The sequence below is a fragment of the Mixophyes fleayi genome, chromosome 5 (genome assembly GCF_038048845.1).
Source record: "Mixophyes fleayi isolate aMixFle1 chromosome 5, aMixFle1.hap1, whole genome shotgun sequence".
NCBI classification, from domain to species: domain Eukaryota; kingdom Metazoa; phylum Chordata; class Amphibia; order Anura; family Limnodynastidae; genus Mixophyes; species Mixophyes fleayi.
Window position 1 is genome coordinate 138,359,758 of NC_134406.1, and position 22,322 is coordinate 138,382,079.

The following is a 22,322-nucleotide window of genomic DNA, read 5'->3' on the forward strand; positions in this document are numbered from 1 at the left end:
TAATTACCATGAGAAAATATGGCTTTAGCACTGTTAAAGTGTTTTCATACATTGGAGTTTGAACATATACTGCACGATGAACAAATCTTGAACATAGGTACAAATCTGGATTGTTCATACCTATATTAAAGGAATGGTTTAAATTTAATGTATATAGTTTTCAAATGGTTGGCTGACATTGTAATGTGCTTGTTTTTATATGGTGTGTTAGAGTAGTCTCATCTCCTGCTTGTCTGTCTGGCTAATAAACATGATACAATCAGATCATTAGAATAGCCACTGCAGTAAGGGATGAGTGTGCTGATCATGTTTGAGGCAGTGGCATCTGTACTTGTTTTATTTTAGTTGGAACCGAGGTGCATTATACATGGGCCAGTGTATCATAAGAGTAGGGTAACAAAGGCAGACTTTGACATAGTGGAATGGGTAACAGGCCAAGCTGCATTCATCATGTAGTGAGTGCAGCACAATAAAATGAATTAAGGACAAATGTTCAAGAACCTGGTCTTGTAATTTTTTTTATCATCCTTTTATATGCTGCCAACACATTATAGTGCTGTTGTCTGAGGGTTCATGATCCAGATAAATGACATGTGATGACATAAAGCAGAAGGTAGAGAGACTATATTTGCTGGTGATTATACATAATGTTTGGCTATATATATATATATATATATATATATATATATATATATATATATATATATATATATATATATATATATATATATATATTATATTGTATAATGTGTGTGTATTTAAAGTCACAAACACTGTTATTGCACACCTCTTCTGTAACAGAAGATACTGGTTAATAATCATACATAATGTAAATACGCTGGGATGCACATTAGGTTGAAGGACATGGGGGACTGGGACTGCAGTCATGAATAGAAAAGGAGGATAAAAGGCAAGTAGCAGTTGGGTGTTTTAATTCTGTTTTTAATGCAAATATGTAAAAAGTGTGGGGCAAAAACCACATCAGCTGCAATCAAATGTGGCCTTTGTTAATTTTGGCCAGTGCTGATAATTTCCAGTCTTGTTGCTGTGAGATTGAACGGACATTGATACTTACTGCTGACATTACAACTGTTTTTCCGTTTTCTTTCCATGTTGAATTGTATCCTAAAGGACAAGAAAAAACGTAAGTATTTCAGCTGTGTATATCAGAGTTACTTGCTTAGCAGTAACATTTTGTGGCAGGCTAAAATTAGTTTAGATGAATAATTGTGCTAACAAAGTTCCTTTTCAATCAAAAATACCTGGTACCTGTGGGATTGGGTCACGCTTTCCCCCCCTTCCCCTTCTCAAAGACACTGGAATTATTTTCAAATGGTTTTGAGGCTGAACAGGGAAATCACATGCGGTTTAGCAAACTATGGTTCTCGTTTGTGGGTTTTTTTTCTTTCATGCCTATGGATTACATCTAATCAAGAAAAGAAGATGATGGCGAGTAAGCCTTTATTTAACCCAGCAGTATAGAACTTTTATTATCAATTAATATAGTGGGCACACACAAGTATTATATAATAATAAAAAATGGTCAGAGGTATTTATTGCATAATAGGGGGCACAAGTATTCTGTTTCCCTGCTGCCCCTCAAATCAGGGCTACCAGGAAGGGCCCAATCTTTATATATTTTACCTTCAGCAAAAATCAAGAGGGTGATTTTAAAAGTAAAGCATTATAAAACTGTTCTTTTATGGCCGTTTTGCCTTTAGTAAATGTGTCTGATTGAAAACTGCCAAACAAAACACTGCAAAAACGGTGTTTTCTAGAAACTGCACTTTTGAGGTTTGCGAGAACAGCTAAGGTGGGAAATTTAGTGAGAGTCTGGTGTAGTCCCCTGGATGCAACGCCGTGCTGGATGCCACTCATGCTCAACTAGCGAACTCGGAGGAAGAATAATTCTACATAGTGATGTATTGTCAACAAACTTTATTAGCGATTAACAAAAATCGCACTTACATTGTGATAGAAATAAATCAGCAGATAAGCAGCAATAAGTATGCAGAGGTGATCGAGTGATATGCTCAGACGCGTTTCGTCCTGCTCGGGACTTTCTCAAGGAGTTAATGAGTGCTGATAGTGGGAATGACTGTTATAAAGACTGGGACAGCTAATGATTGGTTGAGAACATATTACAAGGGGGGTTGCTACCGTGGTGGATACACGTTGTCCTGTATCTGGCGTTCTTTGAATATATAGTGGCCACTGAACACGTATAACATTATGTGAATGATTACCAATAGGAATCTGATTTGAGGATTCCTTAACTTGGGTGGATACAATAATTATAAGTGGATATAGTAGTTGTAATGAGATGGCGAATAGTGCAACAAATACACAAAATACAAAAAGTACAAAATATTTACAGGCAATACAGAAGGTACAGAAAGTACTAGAAATACTCTAAACCAGAGTGGGTGATTCTATGTGTGGGGCCAAAGCTGGTCTGATGGGTACATAATGGGTCATGGTGTGGGGTTTAATGGTCAATGAGGTAATGAAGGGGGTGTGGGATTCAAACCAATATACATGGAATACAAATAAAATACAAATAGATGGACACTAGTGATTGATGAGTAACACTAGTATAAAAGTAATAATTATGGTACAATAACTATTAAAGATGGGTTTAGACAAGGTGAAGTCGTTCTTTACAATCCAATAACATGGTGCCACTGCTAACACTAATGACACCAATTAATGATAGTGACTAATAGTAATTATTGGTTTATGATACTGCTGTCTGAGTCACATAGGTGAATCATTAAAAGTGTGGTGTAGGTTGTAACACGGATATAATACGAGTATATGCCCTATTTTCTATTAAGAATGATATCATAGTGATATGGCCTACAGGTCCGAATCGTGTGACTGATGGTCGTTAATAAGTGAATTCACCCCGAGATATTAAATCCCTCATCTTCCTACATTACAGGTTAGGACATTCGATGAAACACTTGCATATTAGCATCTACTTATATTCCAAAGAAATATCTCGGGGTGAATTTACTTATTAACGACTAACGGTCACACGATTCGGACCTGTAGGCCATATCACTACAATATCTTAATAGAAAATAGGGCACATACCCGTATTCGTGTTACAACCTACAATACACTTTTAATCATGCACCTAATATGACTCAGACCGCAGTATCATAAATCAATAATTACTATTAATCACTCATTAATTGGTGTCATTACTGTTAGCCATTACTGTTAGCAGTGGCACCACGTTATTGGATTGTAAAGAACGACTTCACCTTGTCTAAACCCATCTTGTAATAGGTATTGTACCACAATTATTACTTTTATACTAGTGTTATTCACAAATAGATGGACATTAGTGATTGATATTTTATTTGTATTCCATTTATATTTGTTTGAATACCACACCCACTTCGTTACCTCATTGGCCATTAAACCCCAGACCATGACCCATTAAGTACCTATCAGGCCAGCTTATGTCCCACACATTGAATCGCCCACTCTGGCTTAGAGTATTTCTAGTAATTTTTGTACCTTCTGTATTTCCTGTATATTTTTTGTACTTTTTGTTTTCTACATTTTGTGTATTTGTTGCACTATTCGTCATCTCATTACAATTACTATATCCACTTAAAATTATTGTATCCACCCCAGTTAAGGAATCCTCAAATCAGATTCCTATTGGTAATCATTTACATATTGTTATACATGTTCAGTGGCCACTATATATTCAAAGAACGCCAGATACAGAACAACATGTATCCACCACAGTAGCCAATCCACTTGTAATATGTTCTCAACCAATCATTAGCTGTTCCAGACTTTATAACAGTCACTCCCACTAGCACTCATTAACTCCTTGAAAAAGTCCCGATCCGGACGAAACGCATCTGAGCATATCACTCGATCACCTCTGCATACTTATTGCTGCTTATCTGCTGATTTATTTCTATCACAATGTAAGTGCGATTTTTGTTAATCGCTAATATAGTTTGTTGACAATACATCACTATGTAGAATTATTCTAACTCAGAGTTCGCTAGCTGCATGTGCATGGCATCCAGCACGGCGTTGCGTCCAGGGGACTACACCAGACTCTCACAGAGCCGACAGGAAGCACATAGCGGACGATTGGAGTAGCGATTCCATGACACCATTAGAAACATCATAACAGGCGTTATTCCTACCAGTTGAAGGTAATTATACAGACACCTCCACACACACACTGTGGAGGGCATTGGAGATGCCGCTCAGTCTCCTGGCATCTACCTGCACCATCTTAATAGCGGTGAACATCGGCATCACATTTACCATACTTTGATCACCAGACTGGGTTTGATCCATGAACTTGGCAGAATTACCATACCACCCTGTGCAATATTTAATCCCCCTCCATATACAACACAGCCCACCATGCTGCATTGATCACTAGTGTTAAAGTAATTTATTTAGCAAAAGATACTTTTAGAATAAAAATGATATCATTGTTTACTTACAAAACAAAAGCTTGCGCTGTGATAATATTATCGGTCTCCATTTCAGTCTCTGAAATCTCTGGTCATCCACAGACCAGACATATACTTTTAGTAGCAGCAAAAGTAGGTTGTGTTACAATTTACAAATGTCCTATTACAATTGGCTGAGAAGGTATATAGGTGTGTCTTGGTTCTTTTGGCTCCCTTGGATTCAATGGAGACTTTAGAGAGATTCTTGCAAGTCTTTGGTCTTTGTTCACCAGCTCTGATTAGAAACATCTGATCTTTGAATTAACTCCTTCATTCCTGTTCATATCCCTCTCATCAGCTCACACGCAAGGATCCAATTGACATAATAAAACCACATCAAATAAAAATGATATACTAAAATAAGATAAAACAATGCAAATATTTTCATGTTAATAAATTGGCTTAATCCAAAATAAAACATCTTTGACACTAGACACATTATTTCTTGCTCATTTCATATATCTGCTTTAAAACATTAATTTTTATTCCTTTATATGTTTTTACTCTATACTGGAGCACTTAGTGGACCATCCTTTCATATTATACACTTAGGAGTGTGGTTAACTCCTTTTCACCCAGCAGCTCGTATATTATCTATCCACCACTCCTTGTATCTATGTGTACTTTAGTCCATGTTATGATTGCATCCTCATTGTTTGATATGGGCATCCCATTTGAACTTGGTTGACTATTTATAAAAAGTCATACCTCCTTTGAGTTTTTGTGTCTATATAATTTCCTGGTTAAAATGTAAGACTATATACTAGGTATAATGTATAGCAAACATTTCAAATGTCACCAAGGCAAAGTTTCATGGGTAAAATTGAGTGAGTGGTGCCTTTGTTCATTTCTTTGGAATTTTATATTTAAGGGTTTTATATGCCTACCTATAATTTCATTATATTCTATATTCCATTATGAGTTAAATATTGTAATGACTGCATTCGTAATTTAGATGCAACTCTGTGTGCTTTCAACCCCAGTTATAGTCTTAAATAAGTATTGCGAACCCTGCTGCTAAACAGTATATTATCAATTGCGATCAGATACAGTTTAAAAGTTTCTGTGTCGTGTTTCATTAAAATTTTTTTTGTAGAAGTAGCTAGGAAGAAGAGGTCAACATGCACCAATCAACACACCCATTTGGCATGCCTGTTTTAGGACTGAATACAATGGGAAATGCATCTTTAAATGGATGGATTGGTTGCATTTAGCAGCATTTACAGCTCTTTCCTCTCCTAGCTGTCACCCTTATGAAATTTGTGACTGCAATGCATAATGGTCGCATCTCTATCAAAGGTATAAATGGAGAAGTTCAGACTGACAGGTTTTGTACAAACGTTTTTTCTGTCCTTTGTGCACCATGCATATTTTTCTCTATTATTATTATTATTATTGTGTGCCAAAGTAAAAATTCAATACTTGCAATACACGGCTGCTGTGTTGGATACCCCCTGAGTCTGTCAATTTATTTTATATTATTGCTCTTTTCAGAGAAAGATGAAACTCCCACTCCATCTTTGCAAGATTTTATTGAAGATCCCAAGCGAAAGTATTCTCTCGTTGGTAGGTTGAATTATTTTGTTAACATTTATAGCATTTCATTACATGTAATGTTTTCCTTTTTGTACAAAAATGCATGGCTAAACATAATCGCAGCATTATAAGGATGATTTTCTGGAGACCTCCAGCAATTACAAGTTTTTGAGTTTATAACCATATTCCCTAGGTCTAAATAGTTTTTTGTTATTTTGTTATTGAATGTATTTATATTGTTACTGTGTTCAGTCTTGCGTAAAAATAATATAAATCCCACCAAGAAAGTGGACTGTATGATTGAATGAATGGTATATAGCTTCACGAAGAGCAATTGTCTCTACTGTATAATATGGTAAATTAGTATAGTACAATATTAACTGCAAACTCCCTTGTAGTAATAATAAAATTGTTCAGAGTAAAAATTGACATGTGGAGAGAGAGAGAGAGAGAGACTATCCAGGATAAAGTTGGTCATTTCCTGGAGAATCCATTCAAATAAATGCTAGAAAATGTGACAAGGTTGTTGCCGTGGCATAACTGTTTAGCGGTCGTCGGTTATTTGTGTGTTTGTGAGGAGGGAAGTGAGCTGCGCTTAAATTGTAGGTTAAAAAAAATGGTAGTAGCACTTTCAACTTATGCAGAATTTAAAACATCATAAATCTTAAAGGATGGAGCCAAAAGAAGTGCGGGATTTGTGTCCTTGCACTTTACAGTAGGAAGAAGCCCTGGGAGTCAGGTAGCATAACTGAAGTCTGTGAATGTTATATGGCATTGTGCAACTGGAGAAAAAGGGGCTTAGAATATGATAGTGGCAAACTCTAACAATTTACAGGGTTTCACAGATTTGAGAAGGGGGTGCTGAGTAGTGTTTAGGGTGGCAAAGATTTAAGCATGATATTATGGTTAATGGCTGGAAAACTGTGTTTGGTATAAACAAAAGGGGCGTGTAATGTGAATTGGTGTGATATGCAGTGTAGGTTTCAGTCGAATTAGTCGGTTTTAGAGCTGAAAGCTTATATAAAGATTCCATCCGGCACTTGCTTATAACCGCAAACACTGAGGTAATCTCCCTGAGTGCACTGCAGAAAGTTTAGTGCTGTGTGCAGTGGTTTTTAGTGGGGAATGTGTGATATGTGAAGTACAGTAGAATGTTCACTGGTATTCATTTAGACAGTAGGACAATTTATAATGTGAGGAGTTAAGGGCTTTGATCCCATCACCAGTGGGCGGCTTGACGCAGCCCTCTCAAAAGAAAGGATGTTGGTGCAGCAAGGTACTTAGTGTTGCTTTGAATACTGGAAAGGTGACATATAGAAGTAACTGAGGTGCAGGGGAGGAGGGTGTAAGCTGGGAGCATATAGGTGTAGCTAATTGCCATGTATGTATATCTTTGCAGAGCAGGAGCTGTCTGGCTCAATAAAAAGTTAACTGAAGTGATGTTACTATATGTATAAACTGCATTAAAGAATATCTGTTGAAAAAGTGCGTGATAAAAAGCACATGGCCTACAAAATCTTGCTTTTATATGGTAAATAATAATCTTGATATAATTTACAGTATGGCACACATTGTCTCACTTCTAAACACAGTGACTGTTATGCGCACAGGTGTCATCACTGTGGAGAAAAAATTGGGTTTTGTTTTAATGTATTTTACTCCCTTCGCTGCTGAGGCTTTTCTTTCACCTGCATTGAGCACTTTTTGGGTTCTTCACATATTTAATGCCTGCTGATCAAAACAATCAGTGGTCAGTAAATAAGGAGGGGTACATCTTTTAAACATGGGTACCCCCAACATTCTGAGGGCCATGGATTGGGAGATATAGGCTCTAAAAGAGCCTCCCCATCCCTGGCTTTAATGGACAGTGTATGCGCACACATTTCTAATGGAGGAAAGATTATTTTCCTTCGGCAGCATCAAAAACCCACAGATCGCAGTGGGAAGTGATCTGTTTATTTTCTTAAGTCCTTAAATGTAGAGGACGAACGGGACTCGTCAACTACATGAGCCCCTAAAGTGCTGTGTACGAGTCCCACTTGTCTGTAGCACTCAAGGGCTTAGGGTTTTCAGTATTTTAGAGTACCATGCCTAAAATATACTGTCCCAAGCATTCTGAATAACAAATCGCATTATATCCCTCTTATGATAGCCAGGATAGGGGGGGAGTAATGCTTCTGTCAGTTGTTCTACCGAGTCTCTCTGTGCTGAGGTAGTGTGATAAATAGCCTCTGGCCAACTTGCAACAGTATTCTCTCAGGACTGTCATGTTCATCTGTGGTAGTAAGGGTCGGAGTCCTTGAACCCCTTAATCCTGAGCTCTTACTGATTTTATCTAGCAATTATAAACCAGTGGTGAAATGTACCCTATTCGCAAATATATAGTGTTCTTCAACTATAATTTAATTCATAACTTTTTTTTTTTATAAAAGTTATATTTTTGGCTTAGGGATCTTTTAAAGGATATGTGCAGACACAAAAGCCACCATTCTAAAAGTAACAGATCATTGGAGGTTCATATATTGGTATATATGAGCTACTGTATTCCTTTCCATATTGCTAAAGATACATGTTTTTCAATGGATGAGTGTTATTACTAAAAATTGCATTTACACAAGCACGAACTTGTGCAGGATGTCGATGTTACTTCCACTGTGCCAGTGGAGATCCATATCTGTATGTGCACGATTGCACATTTCCAGCATTATTTGGCACGGTGCCATGCAACACTCATAATTGTGTATGGTATTGTTTACCCTACAGTCATGTTGGTGTATGCCAATTTTGTTTACACAGCCTTATAATATAATCCAATTGATGTGCTACAGCTGTCCCCTGATGTTATATCGACAGTCACACTGATTAACCGTCTTAAGTCGTAGCCTGCCTGATGATGGCGATAATACATGTGTCTCCCAGTGCAACGGTTCCTTTTAATAGCTGCCTGGCTTGGAACTGAATGTGAAAAACATTTAAAATTTCAAGTCTTTTTTTTTCTTTTGTCCTCAGTCAGTTTTTACACGCCGACCAGAAGCTTTACAGCTGTATGGGTCCATGTATTCCATGTTTAAAAGAAGAACATAAGAAACTCACAAGTTAACATTATTGTAAATTCTGCAGTGCATTTTTTATTTTTATTAAACTATCTATGCACTGTTGCAGTACAGCCGAAAGCTAAAACAAAAAGAGCGGTCTAATTGTTTCAAAGCATATCCTTGAAGACAGTGTTGCAGGAAGTTACATTTGAAGTGTCAGTGAGATGAAAAACACCATCGGGTTCTTTTTGGACCATTTTGTTTGTGATGTAGGTGGGTATATGTTTTAATATTGCTTTCTGTTTCTTTCAGGTCTGCATTATGTGGTGGAATTTAAAGTGTCTGGATCTAATAAAACACTTGTCGTGTGTAACTTATGCAGAGTTAAGGGGAAAGCGCTCGAAATGCGTTTTCATCTTTTTGGCATGAATCACATAAAAGCCTACATGGTGAGTGTGGATTCTTAATTTTATTGGCTTTGCTCATAAGTAACTAATAGGACATGCATTTATTACTAAAGTATTATAGTGTAAAAATGTCTTATAAAAACTTTGAAAATTACAATTTACAATCATACCTCATGTAAACATCAAAGTGAACAGCTCTCAAAATACAATATCAAGTTTATATTGGCCACTGTGCTCATTTTGTGCAGGTTAGACGACTGAATCTGTATGTCACACACTTGTGCCAAGGCACGTCCCAACGTGTTTCCTCTGGGGTATTACTTATTCAGAGGCGTTTCATCATATATTTTATCCTCTTCAATCTATTTTATTCTGGTTTAGTTTGTATGGCCAATCCAATCAACCTAATTAAGCAACATCATTTGTCCATGTAAGGATAGCTTTAGAATATAAATAAAAGATAGTGTATGGTGCACATCCTGGCATCAGGCATTCCAAGTTTATATAGTACTAGGTTTGAAAAAATTACCAATCGTGAATTACAGTGGGTTGGTAGTAATTTACCAAAGGACATACATTCTTTATATGAATGACAAATACAATATACTATACAAATTTACAGAAATAAATTCCTTTAGCCTCAAGTTAACCAGAGGTCCTTGCCAGTAATGGGAGGACAGGATACCCATTTCATCGTTGATAAACAGTCTCCTTATCCAATCATTAAGGCTGTATACAATTAAGCCCATCCATCTTATTCAGACCAGGCCAATCAACAATAAGGAGTTGTGTGCAAAGACTAACAAAGCTCCATAAAGAGTGGAGCTCATAAAGGCTGTTGGAAGTAATTAACTTTATTCATCAATTGACTTTAAAGTTCCCCCTTTATTTTAATAACACCCTTTTTTATAGATTAAAAAAACATAAGCGTCCTGGACCAGTAGTGAATGCATAATGTATCATTGAAAGGCATGTCTGCCATATTAGATTGCATTTAGTGGCTTTTTTCACTATTATTATCTCCAATATAAATCCCTTTCTCTTTTAGGGGTATTATTTCTAAATAATTTAGTATGTTTCACACTGAACAGCTAGGTTACAGAAAATGTACAATGCAGTATAAACACTTCAGTCATTTCATGTATATTATTCAACTCTGTTATACATGTCTCTTTGATATTTATTAATGTGAAATAGTGCCTTTCCTTTAACCTTAACCTTTGCTTATTACATTTTGTGTAAATTAGTGGTAGTAACACCATTTGTATTTTTGTTTGAATGTTCTTTTCTCGGTACATGACATTACACCTCTGATTCGGTGCATTTGCAAAGTCTGTTAAGCAGGTAACCTTGTGCTGTGTGAAAAATGTATTCTTTATTCATGACCCTAGAAGACCTAAAGTCACATGTGATGCCTTGGGTAAATATAATTTACTTTTTTTCTTTCATCCAATCTGGGGGACACTGCTACCATGGGTTTGTATGAGAGGAGCATGGTGTTGGCACTTAACTAGTTAATTTGCTGCCAGAACTCTTCCCCTCTGCAACCCCCCATTGTATTTTAAGTGTCCAAGGAGTTGGGGTTACTGTTTTGCAGCTACATTTATTGCTGATATTTCACTTTTACTTTTATTTAAACTTTTATTTTACTTTTAACTACAATAATGGTGACTGTGCTGTTCTGCAGTGCATACACTTGCTGGATAAGTGATAGGAAGACTTGCATCACTGATCTCCAGCTCCTATAGTACGCGCTAGACAGAAACTGCTCTGGCCGTTTGATAGTGACTGCTGCTGTCACTCAGGACCACACTAGATGTCTGGCGCTGCCGTTGGGCAGAGAGCGTCTGACTCTGCAAATACGGACAGCCATCTTAAAATTCGGATCATAACATGTCCCTCGCTGGAGTGGAGGGGGGACTTGGATTCAAGAAACTGGCCACAAAGTACAACAACAAAGGAGGAATGGGCTGTTGCAGGCTTAATCATAGAAGCACCGCAAACATCCACTATTACTAGGTGCCTGCAAATAACGAATGAAAACAATTTAAAAACAAGAGTGGAGTGGAGCAGCCCATATAGGGCTTACCCCGTCTTCTACAGTACTTGGTATATTCATAGAGCGGGAACTGTAGAGAAGATGGCAGCTACTTTCTGTGAAACTGCAGGGATGTGCATGCTGCAGTTATGCGAAAGACCAGCTATAGGATCCTCTCCTCTCTCACTATCTGGCATATATATTTTCACATTTTTATATTGATTGTAATTAGAAAGTACTGTTTTGGGCTACTAGCCAAAGGAAAACGGGTATCCTCTTCCCTATTTTCTTCCTACACCTTGTATGACTGGTACCTTCCTCTTCTGTAACAAAAGGAACTAGTTTTTGTCCAGCAGTTACTTGTCATAGAGACAATGTCCAACAAGGGAAAAGCACCCCGGGTAATATATTTCACTTGTTCTAAGTGTAAATCAAAACTTTCTAGTGGCCAGATGGACCTGAGGGCGGTTTGTGCAGAATGTGAGGGCGGTGCCCAGGGTCAGCAGACCCAGGGTAGCACACCACCCTAGGTGGAGAAACCTGTGTGGGCATCTACGCTGGTGCAGTCAGTAGCGCCACTTATTCATCTACTTGCCAGGGCAGCGGAGATCCCATCACTCAATTAGGCTCCCCCTCGCCCCCATTACAGTACTCCCTTTCGTGGCGTTGCTTTTACCGGCTGCAAATGTAGATATGGACCTAGGCCCAGTTGGTCCTAAAGCATCTCCCTCTCTCGGGAGTTCTTCCCAGTAGGGACCTGTTTGGTCTGTGTCTTTTTAGTTGAGAGCTTAGACCAGTTGAACCGGTTCCTGGACTCGCCTATACCTCTGGTGCCATAAAACAAGCATCACAGTTCCACCCATCCCCTATTTTCGGTCTCTGTCTCAGAGGGATCGTCGGAAGACGAGGGTGAGCTTTGTGAGGATTCTGACTCCCCTCACATAGGGGACTTGGAAGAATCCTCCAGGCATTAAGGCTTTGAAGATCTGGTTCTTTTGCCAAGTCTTGGACTTTGTTTGACCGACCTGGGTCTCTTTAAAGGAAAAGTATGGCGGGTTGTTTGCTTCCTGCCATTGGCTAAACTTACGGTTATAGCAGAATCGGCTTTTAAACAGCCAGATCGTAAATTCGTCATACCTTACAGGTTAATGGCCCTTTATCCTCTGTCAGTTGAAGAAATGGCCCGCTGAGAAAAGGTGCCTAAAGTGGATGCGCCTATGGCTTGGTATGGCTCGCCATACTACACTTCCTGTGCCTGGTTTAGCAGCCCTTCAAGATGGCACTGACCGCAAGGTAGAGGGTTTTCTCAAATCCATATAAGTGGCGGTGCGCGTATGCTGTCCTCTGCATGAGTCACTAGGGCGATAGAGACCCGGGCAGGGTTCCAAGATTTGGAACTGCTTTCCCTGGCTCTGCATTTGAAAGAGGCTTCAGGGTACCTGTATGAGTTGGCGCAAACCACAGCCTCCGTTTCATCATCTGTTTCTGCGGTTGCGGCCTGCAGGACCATCTGGCTGCAGTCCTGGGATGCCGTTACGGAGTCGATAAAGTCCCTTGAAGCTCTTCCCTATTTTGGATCGGTCCTCTTTAATCCGGAATTAGACGGCTTTATCTGTCAGGCCACAGGAGGTAAGTGCACCTTCCTCCTGGTGAATGTTCCAAAACATTGGGTTCTGCGGTTTGGTTCCTTTTGCCAACCCTTTTCGGGGTTAATCATCTTGCAAAGGTCAGTTGTCCAAAGGAGAAAAAAAAAAAATAGGATTTTTTTTTTTTTTTTTTTTTTTGTCGCACCAATTGTAAAGAGTTACTTAACTCTATATTGGAATTATGAGAGATTCTCATCTATTGGATATGGGGGTGCTACCGTTAAATCTTCCTTGTCAATACTGAGGAGAGAAAACAAAAAATGTCAGGGTGATGTACGAAGTACTCCCACGTTTTTGACTTTTTAGTATTGTAATTTAACCTGAATACATTATTTTTTTTTTTAATCCAGTATTTTTTTATTGAGTACATACAAGTAAGACATTAACAAAAAAAACATGAAGAAAAAGAAAAACATGAAGAAAATATTCCAATATCAAAGTCACATGAGTTACCCACACTACAGCATCAGAGTTACAACAAATGCGCTTAGCTTGTTTATAGACCTATATCGCACATGCTCATACACAAGTGAAATCCAATTACAAGATTCAGCATTTAACATTTGTTGTAGGATCCAGGGGGGGGTCCCAGGACTCATGTACTCGGGACATACTGACTCGAGGACACACATGAAATGAGACTTAAACCACCTGTACCATATACCCTCAAATTTCTGCAAGGCCTGTCTACTAGTGTACACAAATCTCTTATGCCCTATAGTGGTGTTAACCAAAGCTTTCCAGTTCTTAATCGTGGGACTAGTCGGTGCCAGCCACAGCCTTGCTATGCTAACCTTGGCCACCATGAGTAATTGGGAAATATACATTTTTGTCAGCTTATTAACCTTACCCTTCAAGCGAAGCCCAAAAAGACAAGTGGCCAAAGAGCGACGGTACACATCAGTTCCAATATTTTGAATGCAGCGCGTGACCCTGCGCCAAAAGGTTTGTATATGAGGACACTTCCAAAGAAGGTCCCAAAAATTACCATTCTCTGAATTACATTTAGGGCAATTAGGAGTGCTATCCGGGCTAAATTTTGCCATTCTAATGGGAGTCAAGTAAGCCCTGTGTAAAAGAACAAGCCAAAAAAACACCTGTATTTGTTGAAACTTTAATGACGCTGTATAGTGCTATCCAGGGCCATCCCCCAGTCTTTATCTGTTAAAGGGACCAATATCTATTTCCCATTGTTTTCTCAGGTCATTCAGATCATCTAATGTGGATTCATATAAGAGGCATGAGTACATATGTGAAATCAGACCCTTGTGGCCCAGGTCCTGTAGTTGTTCTCTCAGTGGGGCTATAGCAGTCACCTGTGGCCTCCCCTTGAAATGTATGTTTATGGCATGTCGCCATTTGAGGTATGAGAAAAGCATTGTTCTGGGCATGGAGAATTCCCTAGACAACTGTTTAAAGGACATTCGTGTCATACAATTGACCTACAGCCACTACACCCAAACGGGACCACCGCCTGGAACCCTCCACTGTGTCTAACTCCTTTAATTTCTTTGCACCCCAAATAGGAGTACATGGGTCAATATCAATATGTCTCATTATTTTATTACTTACTGTCCAGATCTTAATTGCCTGAATCGGGAGCGGGGGAGCCCCGTGAGCCAAGCCGTCCCGACAACAGTGACTGCAAAGGTGTATGGTTGACATTGAGTTAGTGTACTAACACCCAGTGTAAATCTTGATAGTCAGGATAAGAAACCCATGCTTTAAGATGAGCCAACTGAGAGGCAATATAATACAATTTCAACTTAGGGAACGCAAGGCCACCAGAGGATCTGGACCTGCACAGCGAGCTGAGCTTAACCTTCGTTTAGCCAAAATCTTTACGTCACTCGTCAGAAGTGAAATCGGGGGCGGTAGGACTCAGGATACAACAGGTCTTTCCTCGATTTAGGCAACACCGCCCCTACTGCCTCTGCCATGGAAGGGGAAAGGGTGCTGGCCTCGCAGAGCTCGCTGAATTTGTCATATAACTTGGTATACCCATTGAATTATATAACAAAAACATTGACCCTTTTTTGTATCCATCTACCCCAGGCGCCTTGCCATTAGGGAACGACATAATAGCCATATCCATTTCTTCAAGAGTAAAAGGTGAATCAAGATACTCCCTACTATCGGCTGAGAGCATGGGGAAAGTAATAATACTCAAGTATGCCTGTAAAGCAGCTACGTTATAATAGACCTGTGTCTTATATGTATTAGCGTAGTATTTATAAAACACCTCGCCAATATCAGGCATCAGAAACCTCTTAACCCCGCTATCATTACAAATGACTGGTACAGCTGCGTCGGCCTTTTCCACCCTGGTCAGGTATGCCCAAAAAAATACCATTTCTGTCACCCTCAGCATATTGCACATGTTTAGAAAAAATAAACTTCTGTTTGGATTTATCAAAGACCTTATTAACCCACTCCCTCTGGGCCAGTTGCCAGGCTCACCTCTCAACGTCAGTTCTACCAGTTATATATTGCGCTTGTAATAATTTACACGTTTTATTCAATTGCTTTTCCTTGTATCTAGATGACTTTTTTTTATTTCAGCCAGGCAAAAAAAAGCCTTAAAAGCATCCCAAACTATCGGTGGCAGTGCTGTCACAGAATTATCAGTAAAAAAAAACCCTCCCAGTGTGTCACCAATGATGCTCCTGTGCCCATCAAGGAGAGCCAAAAGGGGTTCAATTTCCAAAAAGACTGACCTCTGGTAATTGCAAAATCAATAGACAAAGAGGCGAGTGGTCAGAGATCCCTCTAGCCTTATATTCTACCTCGCGTACCGCTGGCACCAGAGAATGTTACAACAAAGCTAGATCAATTCTTGAGAATGCATTATATGATGTAGAGAAACAGAAGAATTGGATGTCTTCTGGATGTCTCAGGCGCCAGACATCTACCAGCCCCAACTCCTCTACCAAGGTGGAGAAGGCCGACGTAGATTGACTGCAACATTTTGCTCCCGCCATCTATCAACACCTATTTATATCACATTGTTGAAATCCCCTATGCATACAATGGGAACCTCCGGAAACATTGCTATGAATTCACCATATTTCTTTAACACCTCATTATTATACGGTGGGGGTATATATACTACTAGGAGAAGCAATGGGATCCAATTAATGACAGCTTTCATTAGCACAAGCCTTGCCCCCCAAAATCCACCTGGATTTTTTTCTAAGGAGAAACCAAGACACTTATGCACAAATACAGAAACCTCTCGAGAGTTGGTTGTGTGTGTAGAGTGGTAAGCCCTACCCACCCATGATTTTTTTTTAGGGAGTGTACTCTTTCACCGTGCAGATGAGTCTCTAATAAACAAACTATATCGGGGTCATTTTTTCTGATTTGACGTAACACAAAAGAGCGTTTCACATCATTATTTAAGCCCCGCATATTCCAGGAGAAAATTCTCAATTCCCCATCAGGTGTACGAGAACACATACATAATCCACATAACTTTATATTGTCTCCTGAGTCCCACTGCCCCGTATCCCACAACCCTGCAGAGCATACATTATCAAGTATATTTGTAAGCACAAAAACATTGGTCATACATTTGTGATAACATTAAAACTACCCACAAACTAAGCCAAATAACATTGGCACTAAATCCACACCACCACCCTATAAACTCCACCCAACTTAAGTGTTCCTTAATCTGTAACTGAAATTAATTTACCAGGCCGCCCGCCCACCAGTGAAGTAGCAAATTAAAGGGACAAACCAAGAAAAGGGAGAAAAGATAAAGAAAAAAGTAGGAGGTAAGGAAAAGATAAGAAAAGAAGGGGGAACTGAGGCCAGAATCTGCTTTAAAGCCATGGGTTCTCCAGCCCAATACTTCTTATAGTGGCAATAGTATAACACTATTTCTTATCAATACATGTTCAGCATTAATTAGCAAATACACACACCGATAAAGAAACAAACATTTTTCAACATTAGGAATTGCATTATGCTTAGCAACTTCCATGCATAGTATAAAATGCAGGTCAGCACCAAATGTCTTCTCTTCAGCGGCATAAACGGAGTCCTACTTTTTTGTACATCCAAGGCGAAATCAGGATACACAGCTACTCGCTGGCCATTGTATTCCACTGGGTCTTTCTGCCTAGCCAGACGCAGAACAGCATCACGGTCACGATAATGCAGAAATTTGGCTATGAAGGTACGCGAAGGGGCTCCAGGTGGAGGTGCCTGAGTTGAAATACGGTTGGCCCGCTCCACTGCAAATTGGGCTGTAAATGAATCTGTACCAGACAGTTGGATTAACCACTTTTCCAGGAAAGACTCTGGGGCAACACCTTCTGCCTTCTCGGGCAACTCAACCAACCGAATGTTGCTGCAACGTAATCGCCCTTCAATAACTGTCAGCATTTGCTTGAACAGAGAGGCCTGAGACTCCAGACCCTCCAACCGACCCCCAGCTGGTGCAGACACATCCTCCAACGTGGATACCCGGGCCTCCACCTCACCCACTCTCTCCCTGATCTTTTTTTACATCTTGCCAGAGGGGATAGAGGTTAATCTGCATCTCTCCAATTTTTCTAGTCACTCTTTTTTCAGATGCCCCGATGGCCTGCAGGACCTGCTGCAATGTGACCTCTGAATCTGCCAGTGGAGCTGAAATAGGAGAAGTGGAATGTGATGAATCCCCTGGGCCAGAGGCAGTAGTGGAAGAACGAGCAAAACGTTCCAATTTTCCCACCGTTGTAGATTGACTATGCTTGCCCATGATTTCGGGAAGTAGAATATTTATCCAATAAACATATGATTGTGTGTCACAAGTTATATTGCCAGTAGCACAGCCAGTTTGTGTACACAGAAACCTGGCAAAATGCAGCCAAATGCACTCACCCTCCACCATACGATATATGCAGGGCAGACCTCTTCAGCTTTTTCCACCAGACGCTGACAGGAATAATCTTTAAAAGATCAAATAAATCCAGACTGCAATTATGCTCTACCACTAGCCTTAAACTTAATGTGCCTCAGGACCAGGCAGCATGGCGCCCAGAAGCGTGAAATGGCGCAAAAAGGAAGGTTACCGGCTGACCCAATTGCCCATTCGGTCCGCCGGACCCAGCAGAGGAGCCTCCGATGCAGGCACAAGTAAGTCTCACCAGATGTGACCAGGAGATTAGCAGTGAACCCGCTGCACACCTGCAGCCTCTCGTCCTCCCGACTCCGCCACCGACACACCCACTATGGCAGCAGTGCTTCAGAAGTCCGGTTTTACCGAAGATCAGGTACTTTAGCCTACTTCAGGAGATTAGCAGGATATATGGGCTAGAAAGCATGCAACGATACGTGCTACTCCATGCTTGTCCAGGCCACGCCCCAACCTTAATACATTTTTTTAATAAAAATTATGTATAAAACAGCGAAATATAAAAGAAAAAAATGACGTGAATAAATCAAATTGTGAAAAAAAAATACTGAATGCACCATATTTGACTCCTGTCTTTGTTAGAAGCTATGATTACATGTTCAAATATAACAGTGAGAAAAGACAGTTTATTTTCTTAGGATTCCAATTCCCTTTTCTACCATAGACTTCTCTTACTGTAAGGGTAGGTTTTAATGTTTAAATTCTTCATACTAGTCTACTGCTATTACCGTTCACTCTGGATGCCTTTCAGATAGGTTTATACAACCTTTCTTGACAAATGTTGTATCCAATTGTATCATTTTCTTGTAACTTGCTGGAAAGATAAATGAATATTGGTTAATATTCTGCTCTGACTCAAAGCTTGTTGGGGCTGTATTATATAGTAGGTGATTTTCTAGCTACCTCCTATATGCTCCATTCTGACTTAGGATTTCATCTTAGCTATTACATTCAAGGTTATTTGCTCACTGCCTCAGTCGTCCCGTTCTAACTCTGGGCTTGTAATTGACATTATAATTAGTGTAAAGTAGTATGTTGGTTATCTAGTAGAGATTATCGCATAGTTTAGAGCATATAAATGACTTTTACTAGCCTAGTATGAACATGGTGCTGCAATAATCTTATGTTATCATGGAGATATAAGGTCTGCACAGCGAAGACTCCAGCGCGCGTTTCACTGGTCAGATACCTTTTATCAAGGCCATATCATTATATAATACGATATAAAAACTTTTTTTTTAAAAAAGTTGAGGTCCCTCATATAAACACTATTAACCCTAGCGTTGCCAAGCTTAACAGTGTTTATAGCAAGCAACACCATGCTTTTTTTAAAAAAAATAAAGGGTTGGAATTTATACAGCCGTAGGCTCCTTGCATTGCCTTAAAATCGTGATGGTCACATGCTGGTATTAAGTGACGACAATCACACTGCCCGAATTTTCTGCTGTCGGAGTTTATAGCATTGTTGGAAATTTTGCCTATTGTGTTTAGGTAAGTCTGCATTTCCTACATGTCTGAATTATAGCGATCTCCATTTTTTTTGTCGCTATAACTCGAAATGGTGATTGGCTTCATTTAGTACCCCACCCAGTTTGACTGGGTGGTTTGTTGTTTTTAATGAGTAATAACTTTCAGTGTAGAAATGAATTGTTCAAAATGAGCCCAAAATTGCACATTGAGTCCAAAATAGGGTATGTAGATTATTTCACTACTGTGAGACTAGATCACCACTCTTACATCAGTTACCATTCGTTCAGCATGGATGGAGGTATTCTTATTCAAAGGGGTAAAATTATCAAGCTGCGGATTTGAAAAAGCCGAGATGTTGCCTATAGCAACCAGTCAAATTTTAGCTGTCATTTTGTAGAATGTACTAAATAAATTAACCAGAATCTGGTTGCTATAGGCAACATCTACACTTTTTCAAACCCGCAACTTGATAAATTTACCCCATGGTGATCTTTATCTTTTGTAGAAGTGGATTTACCAGATTAGATACTGGCAACCTCAGTACTCTTCTGCTCACACATCTCCTGGCCCTGAAGTTTCCGGATATTTTCACAGTTCACAGCTTCACATATATATTCTGGCAGCAGTTCTTAAACTCTTCAACTCCTTAAGTAGGTCTGGGGGCTAAGTACTGCTTTCTTTGGACGGGAGCATACAAGCTGCATAAAAAAATCCATCACAATTCTCTGGTAAAGGCTTGTCCCATGCTCTACAAGCATTATAATTAGCTTTGGTATTTTTAATTACCTTGCATATGCTCTGAAAGATTACTGAAAAAGGAGAAGTATTTGCTAACCAGCTTAAAAAAAATAATGAAACTGTCAAAATAAAAGCACCCCTAACAAGGCGCTGACCTCGAACAGGTGCTCTTCGGCTGTATGAGAGTGAACTCAGACTCCATAATGCTGGCATTGTTATAGGGCTGTTATCCCAATATGTGTTAAGTAATTCTGCAGTGTCCTATTTCTGCAAATAACTAGAATTCAGTGGTAGTAAGTATCCAGAGAGAAAACTTTGGTGGCCAGCCTAATGTTATGGGGGCATAGGGAAGGGCACAGTGGATCAGTCCCCTCTTATGCCCTTCTTGGAGACCTTTCATCCAGAAAAATTTCACGTGTATGCATAGTGTGCTGACACAAGATTGCTTACTTCACATTCACACTCTGTGGCTTTTGTTACCAGAAGTAGCAACTAGCAGCCCCAAAAAACCCACTCCTTGTCCTGGCTTACACCACCCGCTGTGTGCCGCTGAGACATTCCAATAGCCAGATAAGCCCACTACAGTTTGTCCACCTTACGTTTTCTGTTAATCATGGATTCTGTGATTAAATTGTTTACATCTCCTATCTGGAAACCTATTATTCTGATAGTTCCAAAATCCTGAGTGAAAAAAATATTTATTTCACACGCAGAAATAATCACGCATATTTTCCTACTGTCACTGTGAGGAGGCCTGCTAATCAATTTATTAAAAGGCCAAAGGCAGTGTGGGGAAATAAAGGTGTTAAACTAAATTACTAATACTAATAACGAATGCTACATTTAGACAGAATGCTCCAAAACACATTAAAACCCTACCTGTCGAAGTTTTACCTTGTTATGCAGTGTTATGTATGTATTATCTTTTTGGTTTTGTTTATTTTTAAAACTTTTCTGCTAATAATAAGAATTTTCTGCTTTTATTTCCAGGAAAAGCATTATTTATTTTTGCTGGAAGGTTTAAAGGGTGTCGGGTATCAAAAGCCTCATTTAACCATGATGCTTCGGGAATACGCAAAAGATATAGAACTTATGGAAGGAACTGATGGTGTTCATGTAAGCCTATATATTCAAATTCTTGTTATGTGTGTACATTTCTGTCCTGAATGTCTTCAGAAGCTTAGAAATTGGTAGACATATAATAAAATAGATTATCCGGGATTTGTAATTGGTACATGAAACTTGTATAAACTTCAGACATGCAGCATATGCTCAGTGTTTCTCTTTAAACCGTTTGTTAATTATACAAGCATAATACTGTAGTCTCCCAAACATTATTAAATAATAAGAGTGGTCATTGCTTTGGTGTCTTTCAGTTAAAATTGTGGTAGGGTCATATCTAGGAGGCAACCAACATAAAACATTATAAACTTTTATTGTGTACATGCCAGTGGGATGTATACAGCATTTTTGCGAAAACCATATAGGTAACAGAAAAGCCCATATGCATTTCCATATGCCTTTTTACTCTGTGCTTCTGATCTCATTTGCTTTTATGAGCATCCCTGATACAATTATTTACACTAAAAAATAAACTATTTCTTAGTTTATATGCACTGCACTTGTGGTACATCAGTACTTTAAGTTATTAATTCCCCCCCCTCCCCCCTAGATATATTTTCACGGTTCGGCTGACTGGTCCAAAGTTTATACATTGCATAGGCATTGCACACTTAATGGAGAAAGTTTATAAATATAATCCATGGGCTGCGCAATGTAATGAACAATATATTGAAGAGAGTAGACCAAACTAAACTGTTAACATTAATAACTGAGAAGCATTCAATGTACTTTCTTCAAATGTTACATTTAAGAAGTTATTTCAATGCAAATTTCAAATGATTTTGCATGCAATTAGCATTACCTTGTTTTGCACATTGAGAGTTTAGAGCAAAGTGTTTAAAAAGGGTTTCAACCTTCACATGTCTAGATTTATTGTCTTGTACCTGCCCTATGGTAAGATTTTTATTTCCAGCCTCCTTCA

General features: G+C 39.1%; 1 protein-coding gene across 2 annotated transcripts in view; it reads left to right on the forward strand.

The window, feature by feature from the left end:
- The window catches only part of LOC142158670 (uncharacterized), a 68,505-nt gene that overhangs the window by 14,425 nt on the left and 31,758 nt on the right, over positions 1 to 22,322 (forward strand). For both annotated transcript variants that reach the window (XM_075212872.1, XM_075212871.1), the window contains exons 3-6: positions 1,132 to 1,144; positions 5,997 to 6,068; positions 9,386 to 9,522; positions 21,269 to 21,394. In XM_075212872.1, the coding sequence (XP_075068973.1) occupies positions 1,132 to 1,144; positions 5,997 to 6,068; positions 9,386 to 9,522; positions 21,269 to 21,394 (348 nt within the window). The remainder of the gene's footprint in view (positions 1 to 1,131; positions 1,145 to 5,996; positions 6,069 to 9,385; positions 9,523 to 21,268; positions 21,395 to 22,322) is intronic.